The 23,227-nt window shown below is 31.3% G+C and overlaps 2 protein-coding genes across 2 annotated transcripts; both read left to right on the top strand.

Annotated features, from left to right (window-relative positions):
- Positions 1-8,285: 8,285 nt before the first annotated feature.
- LOC107955941 (glycosyltransferase BC10) lies at positions 8,286-9,713 on the top strand. Its single transcript, XM_016891717.2, has 2 exons — positions 8,286-8,915; positions 9,005-9,713. Exons 1-2 carry the CDS (start codon positions 8,391-8,393, stop codon positions 9,635-9,637), a joined length of 1,158 nt encoding a protein of 385 aa, XP_016747206.1. The 5' UTR covers positions 8,286-8,390; the 3' UTR covers positions 9,638-9,713.
- Positions 9,714-13,434: 3,721 nt separating this feature from the next.
- Positions 13,435-14,911, top strand: LOC107955942 (glycosyltransferase BC10). Its single transcript, XM_016891718.2, has 2 exons — positions 13,435-13,962; positions 14,210-14,911. The coding sequence occupies exons 1-2, from the start codon at positions 13,435-13,437 to the stop codon at positions 14,840-14,842; spliced, it is 1,161 nt and encodes a 386-aa protein (XP_016747207.2). The 3' UTR covers positions 14,843-14,911.
- The last annotated feature ends 8,316 nt before the right edge of the window (positions 14,912-23,227 follow it).

Here is a 23,227-nt window from a genome sequence, read left to right as displayed (position 1 = left end):
GTATATTGTACCATTATAAATAAAATATATATGTACATTTGTAATAATATCAATTGTTGTTAAATAGATTTTTATTAAATAAATAAAATGATTGACAAATAAATGGTATAAAATTTATACAAGTGTAATAAAATAAATATGTAAAAATGTAATTAAACAATTGGTTTACTTAATATTTAAGCATAAGACATTTTATATTAATATTATATTAATTATTTAGTAATTAAAAACAATAAAGCAAATAAAAAAAGTAAAAGAAAGAAACGGAGAAGAAAAAGAACAGAAGCTATTTCGAAACAGGGAAAGGAAAGAAAGAAAGAAGAAAAAGAAAGAAAAATGGAAAATAGGGTTTTTAAAGTTTGGAGTTTAATTTGGTAAGTCAATTAAGCCCTTTTCTTTTAATTTTGATGTTTTAGAAGCTTTAGAGTAGAGTTTTGATGAAATTAAGCTGAGGTTTTAGAAGTTATAGGTTTTAAGCATGGTTCATGTTGAATAAATTGTTGAATTAGGGATTTAATTGAATAAATTTTAAGTTAGAATTGATAAAAGGATTAAATTGTAAAAGAAACTATAAGTTTTATGTTTTAGGGACTAAATTGAGGGAAATTTGAAATTAGGAAAATATGCTGAAATTTTAATAGTTAAATTTGAGTTTGGATGAAATTTGAATAGAAATAGAGTGTGAATTGAATTAGAAAAGTAAGAAAACTTAGTTAGGATTAAATTGAGAACAAGGTAGGAATCGATTAGAAATTCAATTATTTATTATAATTAGTGATGTAATTAATAGTATAAATTATTATTATTTTCGTAGTTAACAAAGAACCCGAGGCATCAGCATCAAGAGGAAAGGAGAAAGCTATCAAGGACTAAAACGGGAGATTTACGGTTTGTATTACTATAATTCAAATTATTTATTATTAAATGCTATATTTAAATTTATATGTATGGTAAGTGAAATATATGGTAAGTATTATTATTAAGTTGAAAGAAATTCAATTGAATGATGAATATATGTGTGGAATTGAATTGAATATTGACTTGAAAAATGGAAAAGTGAATTTTGAATTGAATTGTGATTGAAAGTGAAAAAGTGAAATTGAACTGAAATGTGAATTTGGAGACCCTATTAACTAGTCGGGCTGAGTCGGATATAGTTGGCATGCCATAGGATTGGAAGAGTTCAGGAATACTTCCGACCTCGAGTCGATGAGACACTGGGTGTCACTATATTTCTTCGGATAGATTCGATGAGGTACTGGGTACCAACTTTCTTCGGCTTTGCCGATGAGACATTGGGTGTCAATTATTGCTTCGAACTACCTGATGAGGCACTAGGTGCCATACTGGAGTGTTTGGTTGGATCCGTGTATTCGCCAAAGTCCGAGTTTTGTTAATAGGGTAAATAATAAAATGATAAACTGAATGAGTTGTTCAATCGAGCTATTGAAATGAAATGATAAGTCGAATTGTGAATTGAAATGTGATATGAGATTGAGAAATGAATCTAAGGTTCATGATGTGTCCAAATTTCAAATTGTGGATATATGATATTAATTGATGAATTGTTATTGTGGAAATATGAAATGTGAGTTTAAATTTGTATGTATGATTTTATGCATTACATGTTTATTAATATTATAATTTGAATTATGGTAATACCACCGAGTATGAAATACTCAGCGTACGGTTGTTTCCACGCGCAGGTCATTAGAGTTCAAGGTCCAGTTTAGCATCCAGAAAGATCCCGACTCCATCAAGAAAATTTTGGTGATGTATTTCTTCCTTTTGTTTAAGTGGCATATACTAGGTGATTGAACACAAGTTGTATATATATAAATATTTATATATGCTAAATGATATTGGTTGTGAGTAAATGGTTATAATATTTTGAATGATAAATAAAATAGTGAATCAATTTATTAAGCATGATTTAGTAGCATTTTAAAGTATAAAATCTTTGATTGAAATATTGGTATTGGTTTGTTTTTGGTTTTAAGTTTGCAAGGGGTTTTATATAAAAATAAGCAGAGATACTGTCGAAATTAAAAAAAAATGAATGAAGCCAATTAGCATAAATTTATATGAATTTATAATCATTTTATAATATGTTTGTTATTTATTTAAGAATTATTTGTAAATTATCCGAGATATCCGGTAATACCTCGTAATCCTATTCCGGCGACGGTTTGGGGTTAAGGGGTGTTACAATTACCCATAACCCTATCTAGTTTTTCAGAGAGATTAACACGATGCCACATAAAAAGAGGCCCTTGAAAACCCAGATCATGCAATTAAGCTTTATCCATAAACTCACCAAAAAATTGGCATCTGTGACCTTTAATATGACCGCCTTTTTTATCATCTGAAGAGAGGATGGCATTAAAATCTCCAATGGCCATCCAAGGATCATACCCAAGTGGAATTGAGCGGCTTAAATCACTCCACAAAATTTTCCTTTTAAGTTTGTTAGGGCTCCCATAGACAAAAGCAACAAAGGTCGGATTAGGATGCAAATTAGAACATATACAAGACAAAATGAATTGAGGATGATTGCCAATCACTTCCAAACCAATCAAATTTTTCCATCCAATCCAAATACCTCTAGAAAATCCTACTGCTTCCACGCGATAAGATTTATCCTAGCCTAACTTCGCAATGATTATGTCAGCTTTAGTCCCACTAATTCTTGGTTCAAGAAGGCTAAATATATCAAGCTTATGCTGATTGTTATACTCACGAAAAGCTCGCAAAAATTTATCAGACGTACATCCCTGTACATTCCAAGATAAAATAGACAAATTCATAATAATAAAAATTTTAAAAAGGAAAAAAGATCTTATCTTATTGGCGACCGGTAGAAGAAAACTCCGCTCACTCTCCTTTTTGCCGCGACAAATCCATAGCAGATTTTCCATCAATTTCAGATGCAATAAGCTCCACTGCCCTCTTCATAGAATCAGCAAACGGAACCCGGATATTTTCAAAATTTTTGAAGCGGTTCCTTGGTCCTTTTAAAGTTTTATTAAGTTTCCAACCTCCTTTTGAACCAGTCACTTTAGCATTCTGTCTCTTAAAAACTTCCCTAGGCAATTTAATTCCAGTCGAAGGACCACTACCCCCCGTCTCCTCGCTTACGGGCTCCAGAATATTTCTATTTTTGAACACAACTGCCGAATGATTTCTGGCCTCTAAAACACCTTCCTTCACCTCCACATTAACAAAAGAATTCTCTTCAAAAGTAGGATTAAAATGCACTACATGTTTCGCTTGCTTTTGGAGAGAAAAATGAGGGTCCACTTTTACTTGATCTGCATCAACAACATTTTGTGAATTTAAAACTAAAGGGAAAAAAGAGACAGAATTACCTGAAATTAAAGATCGATTGTTTCCTTCAGCACTTGGCAAAGAATCATGCATGGCACTTGAGAGTTTAGATAGGTCTGTTGCAGATTCTTTCGGACCCTGGGCCTCTTGCTGCAACCCACTGCTAACATTGCTAGGGGCCTGCTCGTTACTAATCGAAGGAGTCTGTTTTTTTACAACCAAAGAAGCCTGCGGATCCAGGACCATCTTAGTCCCACCCGTGGAATGATCGTTCAGAAGATTAATGGCCTTAGAGTCACGAGCCTGACCCTTTAAATATTTCCCCACCGACAGGACCAAATTGAATTTTTTAGAGCCATCATTAGCTGATTTTTTACCCGTTGAAGGTTTTGCTTGGGAACCAATTAAAACAGCTTTCCCTTTTTTCTTCAAATCTTTCTGGGGTTCCTTATTCATTTCCTCTTCCGTTGAAGTCGCCTCTAAGTCAGCTAAAGATTGATAACGTGATCCCATACTTTAAAGAAAAAAGATTTTAAGCAGAGTAATTAATGAATAAAGCAGAGGGCTAAATCAAAGTAGTTTTGGTTAAAATTAATTCCCAAGATTTTGTTGGTTTTTACTAAACTTGAGTAGTTTAGAATAGAATGGAAGAAGAAGCAAGGAAGGGAGAGTGTAAAGATGGTTATTTCCCTAAATTTAAGCATTCAATTCGCTCTTCTTTTTCTCATGTTTGCACGCCATTCTCTTGTTTGATTTTTATACAAACACAAAATTATTTGGTATGTAATTAAGTTCAGTAATCTATTTTGGTATAAAAAAAAAAAAACAATGGTGCTAATTTTTCATGATTTTATTAATACAATAATTTCATTGTTCAAAAATCTGGCATCAACTCTCCTAAACAAGTCCCAACTTCACCAAGAAATTCCAACACATACGGTCATAAGTTTTTTTTTTCTTCTTTTCCAAATCTACCTTTATAGTCATTAATCCTTGTAAATCCTCCTCTTAAGCATTAGGTCTTGCTACAAAACTTATTTGATTTAGAGATATCACCTTTGGAGTCAATTAAGAACAACATTTTTTGTGCCATAAATTGATAGGTCTATAATGCAACAACTTCGACTCATTTATTTTCAGAATAAAAACTAGTAAGATTTTGTTAAAGAAAGAATCTAAGTAGCCCCTATGAAATATATCGAGGTGAAGTAGATTGAATTATATATTTTTATGAGAGTAAAAATATAAAAGTACTATTGTATTGACATGTATCTCTGTAATTTTTAGGAGGGTTAAATCAAATTTTGGAGGTCAAACTATAATTTCATCATTTATTTATTTAAAATTTTATAAAACTTTAAAGGCTAAAAATGCAATTTTATTTACTTAGAACATTAAACTCTGTTTGAGGATGTAAAGCATATATAACCCTTGATTTTAAAGGCGAATATAAAAAAGTAGTTGTTTTAACACTCCAACCCTCACATTTTATATTTCATTCATATAAATCATCCATGTCAAATTTGATATAAATTAAAAATTTCTATCTATTTATTTTATGTGAAAAACATTCAACTGTTTAATAAATGTTAACGTATATAGTACTTTAGGTCAATATGATAGATACATCGGAATGGTTCGAAATTTCCATACATGACTAATATAATTATATCGATAAATTCAACAATTAAATTACTAAAATATTAATTATATAAAAAAAATATGAACAGTAAATTGGAAAGAGAAAAAAGAGTTGAAATTTACTTAATATTAATGGGATATTATGATTGAATGGAAAGACTAAAGAAATCTAAGTTACTAATAATAGATTAATAAAATTTTGAAAACACATGTTACTCTTGGTTATAGGTTAAGTTGTTTTTTTCTCTTTCAAATATGTAGATTCTTTTAATTTATCTTTTTTAAAAAACCCAACAAATGTGGGTGCAGATTCTGAATACAAATACTTATCTGAGAAATCAAAAGGAATTTCTTGAATTACCTACCTTTCCTATCCAAAGAAGCATCCTGGTGTAAATACTTTTTCAAAAAAATAATTAAGTTCTTGTTTGTTTTTTTAACTCAATTGCTAAAATGTATCAAAATGGCCTTTGACCGTTAACTTTAACGGTCAACTGTTAAAATAATTGTCCCTAAATTTTTTCAGTTAAAGTCACCACGTATCACAACCATGACGTGACATGTGACAAAAAAATGATAAAAAAATAAAAATCAATAAAAGTTATTAAATTATTAAATTTTAATAAAAATATAAGAAATATTCATTTTTTCATTAAAAATTAGAAAAGGATTATAAAATATAGAAAAATATAAAAAAATTATATAAAATTTTATAAAGTTGTAAGAAAATGATAAAAATGTAAAGAATTATAAAATTTGTAAAAGAATTATAAAAAATATCATACCAAATTTTTTTTATAATTTTTCTATAATTTTTATGGATTTTTATTTTTATGATTTTTTGCCACATGTCATGCTGTTTTGCGACACGTGATAACTTTAATTGAAAAAAATTAAGGGTCGTTAACTTTAACGATCAATAGTTAAAGTTAATGGTTAAAGGGTCTTTTTGATGCATTTTATAAATTTTTTATGATTTTTACAATTTTTTTACAATTTTTATATATTTTTTTCTAATTTTTAATATTTTTTAAAGTTTAATAATTTTTATAGCTTTTATTGATTTTTTATTTTTTATAATTTTTTATCATATGTGACGCAGTGGTTGTGACACAGAGCGACTTTAACTAAAAAAATTAGGGACAGTTAACTTTAATGGTCAACTGTTAAAATTTACGGTCAAATGACCTTTTTGATGCATTTTGACAATTTAATGAAAAAAAAAGTGACTTAATTGCTTATTTTGAAAAATTTTGAGAGTCTTATTGATGCATTTTGACAGTTAAAGCACCTAGTTGAGTGAAAAAAAAATTATAGGGGATTAATTTTTTTTTTAAAGTTTGAAGACTTTATACACCTTTTAAGCCATTATTAAATGCTTTCTTATTTAAAATATATTATATATAATAGTATTTCTGAAATATAAAATAAAAACAAGTGCTTAATTTTTAGAATCTTTATAACTTGTATTATGATAAATACAAGTTAAGAGTAAAAAAGTTTAGTATTTAAAATAAACTTGAATTGATTATTTTTTGTGATAATATATTTAAAGTAAAAAAAATTATTATTTAGAAATATTATATTAAAATATAATTTTAATTTAAAAATTAATAAACTTTGATAGTAAAATTTTAAATGGGCATCAACTAATGTTGTTCATTTATGGGTTATAAAATGTTTCATAAGAATACTTTAATTTATTTTTGTGTGATTAAAAATATATAGCTTTGAATAATATACCTTTAAAAAAAAGAAATTTGAATAAGATCATGTAAATATTAATTTTTGATAGAAAAATGTTAAAATAATATTAACATTATGTATTTGAAAACTACTTGAATAAACATTTAAAATTACAAAATTTAGTTTTTAATATGTGTTTCTTAAATTCTAATTTAATTTACATGTGCTATTTGAAAGTAAATGTATTTTTAAAATATATTAGTTAATTTTTTAATGTTTGGTTAAAATTACAAAATATAGTCTTTTTTATTAGTTAAACATTTAAATATGATAATAAAAATTTTCAATTAATTAACTGAAGTTAGTATTAAAATAATAGAGATTAAAATATTTATATTAATTTAATAAAAATAATATTTTACAGAATAAAAAGAAGGATTTCTTAAGTAATTGAAAATATATAGAGACTTAAGTTATTTCTGAATTAAGAATATCTATAAATTTGTAGAAAAAAGCAATCCTCGATACAGATGAATTTTTTTTTACAAATTCCTCACTTAAATATAAAATTGTGTCACTTTTTAGTATTTTTAATTATACCAACAAAGTTTTATTTTCATTTTAAAAATCCTTACATTAGTGTACATTGCCAGTGGAGTAACAAAAACTCTACAAATGAATATGTGTTGAAGCTATTTATTTTTAGGGTATAATTAAATAGTTAAAAAAGAGGCTTAACATCATCTTAAATCTATTTGTGGAGTTTTTTATATTCTATTGACAATGGACAAAATAATTACCCATGTACATATATTTATATATTATAAAATTTAAGACCCAAAGTCTTATCATGTGGATGATTATTATTTTTATAATAATTTTAAATACATAAATTTTAAAATTTCAAGTAATATTGGTAATGGTTAGATAAATTTTAAAAATTTTGAGTAAATTTTGTAGGTAAAAAAATCAAAATATATAAAATTATTATACGTATAAATAGTATTATCATAAATATAAATATTATTTAATTATCATTAAGATAAATAATATTTATCTTAATATTTAAATTTGTTATCATTAGATTTTTTTAAAAATATCATTATAATTTAAATTTTGTTTAAAATTTTATTTTTAATTATTTAATTAAAATTAAAAATTATCCTAAAATATGTATTATTTAATTTAAATTTAAATTTAAGATAATTAAATATATAAATTCTAAAATTCTAAAATTCTAAAAAAATCTATAAAAAATCTAGTATAAAATTATTTTAAAAAATAGTATTTTAAAATTTTCAATTTTAACATATACTTTTCTATGTTCATATTCTTTTCTTTTTTGTACGTGTCATTAGTTCTTTCAAATTCTTTGTATTTTAAGTAAGGGAACATTGGATTATTAATAATCGAGTGAAATAGATGCAGGAAAGCCTTGTCTTAAGCTTTAATAATCCCCTCCCTACTAGCTTTTCCAAGTCAACTTTAACCTTAAAATTCCGTATTTTGCTCAGCAACCTTGAATTTGTTAATAATTAACCAAAGGGATTATGAATATACATATATATATGGCCCAACGTTGTACGTTGTTTGTTTGTTTGTTTTTCTTTTGCGTTCGATTAAAGTAAATAGCAGCAATAGAAAAATAATCAAAATTACAGCTTAAACATCATGCTAGCTATCACTATATAAATCGATCCCTATTATCTCCCAAATATATATTCCTTTGCACAAGTATGGGCGCCATTGACAAACATGTTCAACCATTTTCTAGGCCATTTACAATGCGCGATCTTGTGTCTCATGCTCTCACTTTCCTGATTGGTCTCTCACTTGGTATTCTAATTAGTTTACAGCTTAAAAGCAGCTTCCCACGGCCACTTGTAGTTTTTCAAGCCGCCTCCAATTTGGTGTCTAGTACTTCTCCACCAGTTCCACCACCGTCGCCAAGGAATGGCACGTTCAATTCTAGCACTAGTATTTCATTGAAAGAAGAATATCAATCTGTGATGCACAATATGAGTGACCAAGATTTGTTACTGGGAGCATCTAGCAGGGTTCCAAGACTACAAGAATCTAGTGGTCATCCTAAGATAGCTTTCATGTTCTTAACGGGAGGTCCACTTCCCTTGGCTCCATTGTGGGAAAAGTTTTTCGAGGGACACCAAGGCTTTTATACAATCTACGTTCACTCACATCCTCATTACAATCAAACAGTTCCTCAAACTTCCGTCTTCTGTGGTCGAAGAATCCCCAGCCAGGTATAGTCTGTATTTGTATGGTCGAAACTGGGTGCTTTTTGCATGAAACATTGAATTAATGGATGCTTTTTTTTTTTGGTGCGACATAGCCAGTGTATTGGGGAACTGCAACAATGATAGACGCGGAGAGACGACTCCTTGCAAGTGCACTACTTGATCCATCCAATCAACGATTCGTTCTTCTATCGGATTCATGCATTCCGTTGTTCAACTTCACCACAATCTATGACTATCTCATCACATCAAATCTAAGCTTCTTGAGCTTATATGATGATCCCCGGAAAGTCGGTCGGGGTCGATACAATCCCCAAATGTCGCCCATGATTAACATCACCAATTGGCGAAAAGGGTCTCAATGGTTCGAAATGCACCGTGAGATGGCCTTACACGTTGTTTCTGATCAAACCTATTATTCGGTTTTCAAACAGTATTGTCAGCCACCTTGTTACAACGACGAACACTACATTCCTACATTGGTGAACATGTTTTATGTGGAATTAAACTCGAATCGGAGCATTACATGGGTTGATTGGTCGAGAGGAGGGCCTCATCCTAGGAAACATGGACCTGCGGATATAAACCACGAGCTTTTGAATCAAATGCGATATGGGTCGGAATGTATTTACAACGGGAATACAACTTCAATGTGCTTTCTATTTGCTAGAAAGTTCTCACCGTCCACCTTGAAGCCCTTGCTGAGTTTGCTTCATTTTCACAGTTGAACATATTTGTTGCTCCAATATTAATGTTTTTAAACTAAATTGCATAAATGAAACAAAATTTGTGTTTTTATTTCAACTATACGGTTCAAATGAAAGATTTATTCCTTTTAAAGCACAAGCGGAACAGGAATATTGCAACATAAACTCCTCCTCACTTTCCATCTTTTTTTATATAATGGAGCTTTTGATGGGATTTCAAGTCCCATGATTTTGAACCTTTTCTTTAAAGTGGTTTTCCACATAAAAATTGTGTGTTACTTTTGCTTACGATATTGTGGTTTATTTGCATTGATTGTTGATAAATATTCTATTGGATTTGCCATAATTATCGATTTCATTTATTGAGAGTGGAAGAACTCTGGTTATGCTTCCGTGTTGTTTCATCAGGTTTAGCTTCGTGCCAACATAATTGATATTCTTTTTCAAGAATTTTAAAATTTGTAGTTGTGTAAGTAACTTTTGTACTATCTAATATAATATATGAAATTATGATATGATTAAATTTTATTGGCCAAACACGTCTTGCAAATAGAATTTTTTAATTACAATACTCTAATGTCATATAATTATTAACCCATTAATGTTAACCCATAACCCATTTTTCATTGTGATTCTTTCTTGTTTTATTGATTCCCTTTTTGTCGAGATTTGATTTGATTAGTTGCCTAACTATGCTATTTTGTTCGAATTGCTGAATTAATTTGTTCTTAGTTTAAAAAGATAAAAAAATCGAAAAAAATATATGTTGATTAATTCTTTGTTGATTGAGCTTGAACCGTTAATTTCATATTTTATTGAGAAGCTCGTTTCTTGTCTTGAATAAGTAGTGATTGATACACTTGTTTTAATTTAACATTTGTTATTTTTTCTAGTTTGGTAATTTATCAACTCGATCTCGATTATAACCAACTTTCTGGCCTTTTTCCACACCCTTAACCTAAGCCCCATTATAACCTCTTAAAGACCTCTTGATTTGTGTGTCATATCATTTTATAGTGGTGGAGATTTGATTTTCAAGCAAACTTATGGTAATGACATTTCTTGTTCGACTGTTGAGTGCATATTTCTCGAACCTTAAACACTTTGAGTGCTTAAGTAAATCTTATAGTGAGGATGTCAATTCTTGTTGATTTTGAATGAAAGGTAATTAATTAAATAAAGGGAGAAACCTATGTTTTCGTGCGTTGAAATCGACTTGGATTGTTTGAATCTTTAGTGCCCTTTTAGTTGAATTGTCAATGCATGATTGTTTGTGAATTATTTTTGAGACATTATTGATAGGAATTACAAGTTGAAAAATATTAATTTTAATGTGAGTTGAGGATTTTGCTTGAGGACAAGCAAACGCTTAAGTGTGAGGATATTTGACAAGTGATAAAAGTAACATATTTTAATCTCGTTCTTAACGTGTTTATGGATGATTATTTATGCAAATTGATGAATTTGATGCTCTTAGTCCTTTAAATTCATGATTCTCTACTTACGAGACCATTTGGGAGAAAAAGAAGCGAAAATGAGCCAAAATCGGACAAATAGAGCTATTTTCAGGAGCCACACGGCCTGGGCCTTTCCACACGGGCTGAGCATACGCCCGTGTGAGCCATATGGGCTGGACACAAGGTCATGTGCCAGACCGTGTCGATTTCACAACTTGAATCTCAAATGCGTAGAAAAATGTAATTTTTAGTCTTTCTGAGCATTATAAAGTCTATAAATACCAATTAGAAGAAGAAAAGGGGGAGCCATCAGAGAATATCAAAGAAAACAACTCGAAGAACACCATCAGAGCCAACTCTGAAGTGAATTTTCACCAAGATTGAAGACCTCCTTTTAATTTCTCTTGAAGTTTTTATGAGTTCTTTATGTCTTGTGGTTATTCTAACTTTGAGATGTTATTATTTACAATTATGAACTAATTCCCTAGATACCTAGGGAAGATGAAATCTATGATGAAATCTATTATTTAATTTATGTTTTACGCGATAAATACTTGATTCTTATTTTCAATTATGCGCGCTTATCTCTTTTTTTAATATTTCCAGGATATTAATTCATGTTTAATGTGCTTAATCAGAGGAGCAAAAGTCCCTGTTTAAGAGTAGATCTAACATAATTGAGTGGAGTTGCATGCAATCCAAGAAATAGGACGACATAAATCTATCGAATTATAGAGTCAAATCTAATAGGAGAATCCATAGATTGAGTTAATGCGACAATAGGAGTTTTAATTAGAAAGAGATTTCAATTAATCAACCTAGAGTCAGTTGATTTTACTCTCGAAAGAGATATTAGCATAATTTAGGGATTTCTACGGATCAAGACACCAAGTGAATAAATCATTTAAATTAGATTCATAATAATAAAAGAAGCCTAGGTGGATTCTTTCCTGGGTATTGTCTCTCTTTGGTTATTATTCGATTATTTTCTTGATTTATTTTCTGTTGAGTTCTTAGTTAAATTAGTTTAGTAATTTTAGTTTAGAACTCATCACTCCAATTTGTCGGCTAAATAATAACAAAACGGTAATTACTATTACTTTTAGTCCTAGTGGATACGATATTTCTACTCACCATAATTAAACTATTTATCGATAGGTGCACTTGCATTTGTCGTATTTTTAGTTTAGTCACGAAAAATACATAATGAGATAAAAATATTTTTAAACAAACTATTTTTTGAGAGAAAAAGTACTTCTCCTAAACAAAAAATTGACTCGGAAGTACTTTTTTAAAAGTTGAATTTTAACTTCTTTAAAAAAAATACTTTTAAGAAGTATTACTAAATTAAGCCTTAGTAGGATGGAGATCTCCAGTGGCAAGGGCTAGTAAGAGCTTGAAGGTGAAGAGATATGTGGGTAAAAGTATAATATATGCGTATTGTGCAGTTGATGAGGAATTTTATATGTTAATTGGGTTTATTAATTGAATGCACATTTGGTAGAAGGTTTGCGTGACTTACTGAAGTGCAAAAGAGAATTAACCTAAAATCAGTATTCATCCAACTTTACTTTTGACTTTAATGTAACAAAACTATATATTATAACATTTTATAAAATATAAAATAAAGAAGTCGAAAGCCTAGGAGCAAAGTAATGTTTGAAACTTAAATCCAGGGATTGTCATGATATACATTCATAATTCTTCCTTTTCCCCATTTGAAGCAATTATATCATGCATATAGCCCACCCGGAAGAAATCATTGTCTTTTCTAGACTTTTCTCTGATTCTTCAACGAAATAATAGGTCTGTAGCCCTTGCTTGACATTGTGGGTGGTGCACGTGAAAAAGGCAAACCATTTATTCAAAGTTACTCCTTTTATCTTTTGTCAACATATTCTTTTGGCTGCTTGGATGCATGGGGAGGTATACAGTCCATACTAGAAGAATATTTAAATCAAATAACTCTACCTTTTTTCCTTTTATTTTTTAAAGACTCGCACCAAATGTGGCACATCTTGTTGAATACTACAATGCATGATCTTATGTATCTTGTTCCTAAGAAATCAAAATAAAATTTTTGGTTACCTTTGCAATTCAAAGAAGCATCAAGCACTGCATTTTAATTAATACGAATCAATCAAGTCTTAAAGATGAGAAAAATTGTAGATGCAGAAAACCCTTGTCTTAAGCTTTAATTTATTTTCTCCCAATTCAACCTTAATAAATTTCATAACAATTCTATTCACACAGTTTCAATTTTTATGGTAAAATGAAGCAATAGAAAAAAATATATGTTTACGTTTGCTGTCACCATTTAAATCGATCCCTCTTCTCTCCCAAATACTTCTTTGCACAAGTATGGGCGGCATTGAGAAACATGCAGTTCAACCATTTTCCAAGCCATTTACAATACATAATCTTGTGTACTATGCTATCTCTTTCGTCTTTGGTCTGTCAATTGGTATTCTAATTAGTTTACAGCTTAAAAGCAGCTCCCCACGGCCTCTTATAGTTTTTCAAGCTGCCCCCAATTTTGTCTCTAGTACTTCTCCGCCAGTTCCACCACCGTCGCCAAGGAATGGCACGTTCAATTCTAGCACTGGTATTTCATTGAAAGAAGAATATCAATCTGTGATGCACAATATGAGTGACCAAGAGTTGTTACTGAGAGCATCTAGCAGGGTTCCAAGACTACAAGAATCTAGAGGTCATCCAAAGATAGCTTTCATGTTCTTAACGGGAGGTCCACTTCCCTTGGCTCCATTGTGGGAAAATTTTTTCGAGGGACACCAAGGCTTTTATACAATCTACGTTCACTCACATCCTCATTACAACCAAACAGTTCCTCAAACTTCCGTCTTCTATGGTCGAAGAATCCCCAGCCAGGTATAGTCTATATATATATATTTTTGATAAAAGACCCGAGGATCAAACTTCAATTAATAGCATCATTCAAAACAAAATCATGGATATCCGAAGGATAATCCATATTAAAATCCATATTACACATATTAATATTAGCCCACTTGCAAAGAGCATCAGCCACTTTGTATATATTTGTATGATCGAAACTGGGTGCTTTTTGCATGATACGTTGAAATAATGGATGCTTTCTTTTTTTGGTGCGGCATAGCCAGTGTATTGGGGAACTGCAACAATGATAGATGCAGAGAGACGACTCCTTGCAAATGCACTACTCGATCCATCCAATCAACGATTCGTTCTTCTATCGGATTCATGCATTCCGTTGTTCAACTTCACCACAATCTATGACTATCTCATCACTTCAACTCTAAGCTTCATAAGCGTATACGATGATCCAGGCAAAGATGGGCGGGGTCGTTACAATCCCCAAATGTCACCTGTAATCAATGCCACCGATTGGCTAAAAGGGTCTCAATGGTTCGAAATGCACCGCGACATGGCCTTACACATTGTTTCCGATCAAACGTATTATTCGATTTTCAAACAATACTGTCGGCCACCTTGTTACAATGACGAACACTACATCGCTACAATGGTGAACATGTTGTATGGGAAGCTAAACTCCAATCGAAGCATTACGTGGGTTGATTGGTCCAGAGAAGGGGCTCATCCTAGGAAATATGGAGATGCTGATATAAACCATGAGCTTTTGAGTCAAATACGATGTGGATCGGAATGTATTTACAATGGGAATACAACTTCAATGTGTTTCCTATTTGCTAGAAAGTTCTCACCATCTACCTTGAAGCCCATGATGAGGTTGCTTCATTTTCAGTATTGAACATATGTTTTTGCTCCGCTCCAATATTGTTCATTAAGGATGCCAAATGTTGCCTACTCACATTAGCTGTTCATAGCATAGGTTTGAATGGACAACTTTATTTGAGTTAATAATGATTTTTTATTAGTACCAATGCTTAGTGAATTGTAAATTGCAAATGTTGATTTCATTTTAATTTATTGTAAAATTTCACCTATTTCCTTTACAACATCTAACTTAACACTGATTTAGTTTTATCAATATAAATAAAAGTGAAACGATAACGACGAAGCAATAACAAAAGAAGATATAAAAACCTTTATGGAAAATGGAAATTGTTATGATTCCAGGTTGGGTCTAAAACGAATTTTTAAAATTTCAAATTTTTGATACAATAAATCCAGATCAAAAAATAATTTTTTCAAATCGGTGTTTAAAGGAAACTGAACAGTACACTTTTGAAAAAAAGAAAAGAAAACTTTTTTTTTTAAATATATTGGCAACCGTAAGTGCTCCGCCACTGAAAATCGGAAACTTGATTTCTCCGGCGATGAAAGCTTGCCGGACATAAAAATGGAGAACAATCATTTTTGGAAATTCGATTAAATAATGGAGAAAAAAATTCTTGAATTTTATAATGAAATTCATTCATGGGTTAATGTCATGGAGTCCTTTGGTATTTTTTGGTTATTAAAGATTGCAGCATTTTAAATTTATGTTTTTCCCTTTAGATTTTTTATTTTTTGAAAATGCCCAACACTGAAAGGAGGAAAACTATTTTAAAACCGTGGGCTATATTTTTTCCCTTTTAATTTAAATGATCGACTGAATATCAATTCTAAAACCACTCAAAAAAATCATGGCTAATTTTGAGAATAGTAAAATGCCCGCAAATTTTTATAAATATGTTTGAAAAAAAATAATTGAGAAAGTAGGCTGAAAATTTTAAAATTTATCAATTTATATTGTTTTTAGAGAGAGAAAGAAAAACGCGTCTTATAGAGCGTGCTTTCACTGTCACATCATTGAAAACGTGCATTGTATGATGCATTTTCAATAGAGAATACAAACGCGTTTTATAAGGCACGTTTTCACTTTGCTAATTTTTTTTCTCTTGTGGTTGGAAATTAAAAGTTTGTATATTTATTTTAGTCCATGTTTGAGATAGACATGATTATAGTTTTAAGGAATTTTTGAACTTACGGTGGTGTCGCAGAGCTGGGTGACTTACAAATTTCATCTACCATGTGAGTATGAAGCCATCACTCGGGAAGTCGAATTGCGTTGCAATTCAATGTCCTAGTTGGCGATGATTATACGTTCTGGGTTAGGGCTTCAAGTTTACAAAGATTATGATGTCAAATTATTGAGCATAAATGGGGCCCCATTAACAGTGGCTATGCAGGCACAACCACCAGTTTTTCCTCATCAGAGGAGGATGCTTTATACCCTGCAAGGAGCGTTTTCTCTCTGGCCATTTCAATCACCAAACTTGATTGCTTCTGAGACCTACAACTTGGGATAAACTTGATTGGGGAAAATTTAGAAATACGAACTCAATGACTTCAGTGTGTCCACACAACCCAAGAGCATCAATGAGAAGAGCTAATTAAAATACTTACTCATGCAGTGAAAATACTAACTTATTTGTTTATTCATTAATTTTGTTTTGTAAAGTGTAAGTTAATATTAATTATTAAAATAATATATATTACAATACTCAAGTCAAAGTTTTAATCTTTTTCCGAATCTTGTGAGCAATTATTTGCTTTCTCAAAATATTGTACTCAACAAACGGACGGAGAAAAACTTAAATGAAAAAGTAACATAAATAATTGTAAATTTTAAACTTACAATATGATATGGTACAAAACAAACCAATTTAATAAATTTGTTTAGTATATTGTAAATAAGTATACATTTGAGATGTAAAACAAAGTATACAATTTGGAAAAATTACAAAAAACATAATCATCGGCATCTCGAATATATATCACAACCGGGTGGGCGTCGGGCAAGCCTAGGGTTCCGTCGCACTATTTGAATTGGCGGCTCCTCATCGACTTCGTCTTGATCTTCACGTGCATGTCAGGGTTGCTCACCGCAATTATCTCATTCCTTTGTTGTTGATTGCGACCATGTCCTGGCCGCCCATCTTACATCCTCCTGTTTGAGTTGGCAGTTGCAAGGATGACCTACCTTGATAGAACAACGATCTTGGGGGTGTTTACGATACTATTGGCGGATAACTATTTTGTGTTGAATGGGCCAATTGCAGATAAATGGTGGGAATTGTCAGCAATGGATGCATCGATGTTGCTGGCGGGATAGGCATGTAATATGATATGGTGGGTGGCGGTCGTGCAAAATAAATTCTTGGAGAAGATGTTGATACATGGAATGATTGCGCGTGTTGTGGTGCTTGTGTAAAATAAACTTGTGTTGAATGTGTTAATGCAGTGAATGATTGTGTGTGCTATGGTGCTTGTGTAAAATAAACTGGAGCTGAAGGTGTTGATGCGAGGAATGAGTGTGCGTACTGTGATGCTTGTATCAAATAAATTGGGTTGGAACAAAAAATGAATGAACCATACTAATCGGGAGGTTGCACGACAATTGAGTCCTCCGATGCAAATGGAGTAGATGTCTTCAAAAAATTTAAATAATATTTATCTTAATTCAAAAAAAGTTAAATAATATTACTTAGTTTCATGTAGATTATAAATGTTATATTTATTGTGTTTTAACTTATATAAAATATATATTTTTAACATAATATGGGAATAAGAGACGAGAATGACATAGTTTCAATCTAAGCCAAATAAGTGTTTGACAAGAATTTTAATCATTGCTCCATACATATATTTCTAAATCTAAATTTCATACAACATTATTTTTAAAAATTGTAACCTTACAAATTAATTTGTTTACTCCTATTTTATATAACCAAAATTTATTATTATTTGATTCTAAAAAAAAGCCATTATAATTCAATTATTTAGTTAGAAATTTATAATTGAATATAGCATAATCTAATTTATACATTAAATTTAAAATTTATTATATTATATGAAATAAAATAATTAGAGGAGATGGTTTTTAGAAAATAAAAAAAGGTGGCATGTACAAAAGTATTTTAGTGATTATATTCATCCTTTCTCATGCAAACCTTCAACTTCATTCGCCAAATTTATTGGAGAAGATTATTCTCGTGTAAAAATAAATCAAAATACTTTGAGAAGTTTATTTAAAAAGTAGACATCAATCCACAAAATTATGTATTTAACCATAATCCAATCTTAATAAATCTGTTGTTGTCCGTGGGGCATAAGAGATAGAGGAAAGGGGAAAATGGTTAATGAATTAATATAACTGTACATAATATTAATGTTGTTGCATATCCAAACCTTAATCTATCAAGACTTGAGGAATTCTCTTATTTTTTCCACCAAATTTACAATCACTCTCGGATTAACATTTTATTTTTCACTTTCATTCGTATACCATGAATTCAAATATTAGAAATTTATAATAATTATTATATAAGTGTCAAAACCATTTTTATGATAATAAAAAAATTAGTTGTCGACTCAAATACGACAATTGGAGTCGCCACCAATCTTTTATTGAGGTGTGATCGGTTCACCTTGAAAACGATTTTAAGTCTACAAATTTTGAGAAAATAAGTTCGGTAGTCGGTTACCCAAGAGGAAGGGTTAGCACCCTGGTAACGCCTAAAATTGGTACCGAATCGATTGTTTAATGTCTTAGTGTCAAAAGTTTGAAAAGATTTTAAAATACGATCATTGTATTTAAAAACTTGTATAAATCAAATTACATGTTAAAACTCTCTCATTTAGGGAAAAGAAAATGTCACACCAATATTTCATATCCTCAAGAATAAACTTGTCCAAAAAAACTCAAGCGGTGAAATTTAAAAGGGTATTCAATTGTTTAAGTCAGACGAAGAAATCGAGACCCAATACGTTAGGGTACAATTTCTCAGAATCCCAAACATTGAATATTGCCTTTATTTTTTAGGAAAATCTTCATCTCGAGAAAGCAATATGTTATACTCAATGCGTTAGGACACAACATGTTGAATTCTCGAAAATAATTTTTTATTTATGTGTTTTAAAATAAAGAATATTCTCGGTTATTTAGGTTCAACGAGGAAAATTGGAACCCAATACGTTAGGGCTCAATCCTCTCGAAGATCCCAAATACCGAATATTGCGTTATCTTGAAAGTCTTTGAACAAAATGGTTTTAAAGCTTTGATGAAACCAAATATATTTTCTTAAAAATGTGATGGAATGTTAATATACAACATGAAACAAATATTTTAATATGAATTATATATGTATATGTATTTACAAAATATGTATATATATATAAAAGTATGATATATGTAAATAAATTATGAAAATATGTATATGTATATATTAAAATACGTATATATATAAGTATAATATGTATATAAAAAAATGACATATGCAAAAAAAAAAACAAATATATATATTTATAATAATTTAAAATAATAATAAAAAGTGTACGTATATACATATTATAAGAATGTATGCATGTATTTAGGATTATAAAATATGAAAATATATGTGCATATGTATATGTATTATAAAATGTACATATATATTTTAAAATTATAAAACACAAAACAAACAAAAACAAATGTATGTACGTATATGAAATATAAAATGTATATGCATATATTATAAGAAGTATGCACAAATACATGGTTATAATAATAATATTAATAAATAATAATACAATAATAATGAGGCAATATAAAAGGATTAATAATATATTAAAATACTTAAAAACCCAAAAAGACAGATTAAGGATTAAATTGAAAATAAACAGAGTTTGGGGGCCAAATTAAAAAATGGAAAACACAAAAAGAAACAAAATCATAACGCGCACAACAGGAGGATGGCCCAAAGGGAAATTAATCCCGTTTTCAAAACGCTGCACAGCATTGGATTAAAATGAAACAATTTCAATATTTCCTGGAAAAATTTGAAAACAAAAACCATGGTTTTGAAATGATGGAAAAATGAAAAGGATTAAAAACATAAATAGCACATTAATGCTTAAAACACACGGATCTGATTGGGTTTTTGGGTCTGGTCACGCGGGCTATTGGATCACACTAATACGACACCGTTTTTTAAACCAGATAAATCCCATTTCAAACCTTAACCAAAACCCAATTTCCCTTTGTAGCAACAGCAGCCGTAGGGACTGCTTCCTCCTCTTCTCTGTTCCACACAGAAATCTTTCCCCCTTTTCAACTCCGATTCGGACGAAGCGCAGCAAGGGCATCGACGGCATGCCACCACTGGTAAGAACCTCTCCTCTTCCACTTCGTTTATTTGTTTTAAAAAAAACAAGTAGGAAAATAAAAAAAACGAAACAAACTGATCTCCTTCAAAAATTTGTTTTTTTTTCTGATTCTTTATTTTTGTCTCTTTCTTAATATTTTTCAATCCCACATGTATCTAACCCTCTTTACAGATTTTTATCTAGCTTTATATAGCCAAAAAGATAAAGAAAAAAAATCTTGAAAACTCTCTCCCTTTCGTCGTAATTTTTGCTGTCGTTTGCTATTCATGGTTCGTGATTTTGCTGCAGGTAGGTACTGGATTAGAGTACGTGGGTTGTGCGAGGGCGACGTGTGCGACATGCGGGGCTGCTATGCGTTCGTGTGTGGAGACGGTTGCTGCGGCGCTGAGGCAAGGAAGAAGGCTGCCGCTAGGGTTCTTTCTGCTTCTGTTCTGTATTTTGGGCTAGTGGGCCGGATTAGATTTGGGTTAATAGACATTTTGGGCCGTGTAAATGGACTGGACATTTTTGTCAGTATTTGGTTTTTATTTGATTTTTTTAACCAAGCCAAAATTGGCCCATTACAGCTGCCCCTCTTTGCTCATTATCGTGTAACTAGAACAGAGCAAATACTTTAGAAATGGCCAATTTTGCCTGGTCGTGCTGGACTTCAGGGTTCTTTTCTTCAAGTAGCTTCATTCCATCCTACTGCATCTTTAGAGGTAAGATTTGTAACTCTTCGAGGGAACATTTACTATCTTCAGTCAGCTCCACTGTAACTTCAAGGAAATAAGACTTGTAGCTTCAACTTGTTCCACTAAGATCTGACGCGACCTGCTTTTCTACAATTCATAGAAATAAGATTTGTTTTTAATCCGCTCCACTGCAACTTCAGGGAGATAGAATCATTTTCTTCAATTTATTTCATTGCCACTTCAGGGAAATCAGATTGGTTTATTCAGTCTGCTCCACTGCAACTTCAGAGAAATCAGATTCGTTTATTTAGTCTGCTCCATTGCAACTTCAGGGAAATATGACTAAATGTGATATGCTCTTTGCAACTTCAGAGAGATAAGACTTTCTATCTTCAATCCACTCCACTGCAACCTCAGGGAGATAGGATTTGCTATCTTCAGCCTGCTCCACTGCAACTTCAAGGAGATAAGACTTGCTATCTTCAGTCTGCTCTGCTGTAACTTCAGGAAGATAAGACTTGCTATCTTCAATCCACTCCACTGCAACTTTAGGGAGATAGGATTTGCTATCTTCAGTCTGCTCTGCTATAACTTCAGGGAGATAAGACTTGCTATCTTCAATCCACTCCACTGCAACTTCAGGGAGATAGGATTTGCTATCTTCAGTCTGCTCCGCTGCAACTTCAGGGAGATAAAACTTGTTATCTTCAATCCACTCCACTGTAACTTCAAGGAGATAGGATTTGCTATCTTCAGTCTGCTCCGCTGCAACTTCAGGGAGATAAGACTTGCTATCTTCAATCCACTCCACTGCAACCTCAGGAAGATAGGATTTGCTATTTTCACCAATCTGTTCTCTGGAGAACATGACCTATATAATTCATTTTATGAACCTAATTATGCCTAGTGATTAGGATGTCATGATCAGAATGAATCAAATGCTCCTAACTAGACGTGTATGAATGACATTTGAATGAATGCAAAATGTCATTTTTTCCGAGAATGATCCCTCTTTAACGCTTAGGTTGTCATTACTCAAAGTTTATTAAGGTTTTATCACTGACGTGCTACAACGCCTTCTTGCCCAGCTAGCGTCTCCAATGAAACACTTAATCAGATTGCCCCCCAATGTAGACTTCAAAGTTCAATCCATTAGGACGCAAAATTTATATCATATTTCTCCCACTGTAACCCAATGGTAGAAAAATCTGACTTTTTTCTCAATCCTCTCCTATTGCAAATCAAGGATACAGACTGTGAAGCTCTTTGGTCCTTTACACCATTCCCAAAGAGTCATACCAAATGTTCATGCACAAATGAAGAATTCTCTTCTCTAAGAATAACTTCTTATTATTATTTGGTGAACATTGCTTGCTTGTTCATTTAAGCTTTATCACCAACACGACATCTCGTCATTTTGTTCAATCAAGTTTTTGACAACAAGATCCAAAGAGATAGTCCAAATTTAGACTCTTCCTTCTTAGATTTCCAACCTTTAAACTTTGTGCGTTCTAAACAATAGTTCTGTTTCAGGTTACTGTATTATCTAAAAACTTTTAGAGTAATATGCGAAACTTCCTTTGTAAAAGTATTATTAGCCCATTAATCGTTGTTTCAATAAAAAATACTTGAACAAGATTATCGTAATGGACAAGATGAAATTTATTGAGAATAAAACTCGAGATGAATAAATCATCGAGAATAATAAGAATAAAAGAGAAATTGATTGGAAACACGTATCTTAAAAAAGAATGAAGTATTCCCAGGCAGCAAATTTAATATAAATAGTGGGAAGGTTAGGCGCCCCAGATATCGCAGCTTGAACTTATTTGTGCAAACTTTCTGAAGACCATTCTGAGTTTGACATGTGCTTAGAAGACCAACAGTACTCTGTTGATGCCCCAAGATGTCGCGTCCCCCTTCCTACTGATCCAATCATAGGAAAATCACTGGATGCCCCACTTGATCAACATTTAAGCCGCCCTTTTTCGAGTTTTCAACTCAAATCCCCATTGGTCTCAAAGCGCCTATTGCGGGTTTTCGCCTTGGCCTCTCCCTTTTTTATTTTTTTTATTTTTTTAAGAAAAGTACTTCTTAACCGAATCTGAGTTTACAGGGTTTGGAAAATCTTTGCCATCCATCTCGCTCAAGATCAAAGCTCTCCCTAAAAAGGTTTTTTTTACTACATATGGACCTTCCCAATTTGGCACCCATTTTCCTCTAAAATCCCTTTGTATAGGAATGATCTTTTTCAACATTAGCTCCCCCTCGTGGAATTCTTTGGGACGAACCTTTTTATTGTAGGCTCGTATTATTCGCCTTTGATACATCTGACCGTGCTGAATAGCCTTTAGCCTTTTTCCTTCTAT

The sequence above is a fragment of the Gossypium hirsutum genome, chromosome D07, assembly GCF_007990345.1.
Source record: "Gossypium hirsutum isolate 1008001.06 chromosome D07, Gossypium_hirsutum_v2.1, whole genome shotgun sequence".
Classification (NCBI taxonomy): domain Eukaryota; kingdom Viridiplantae; phylum Streptophyta; class Magnoliopsida; order Malvales; family Malvaceae; genus Gossypium; species Gossypium hirsutum.
The sequence above is the reverse complement of the archived record's forward strand: the minus strand, read 5'-3'. Positions and strand labels throughout refer to the sequence as shown.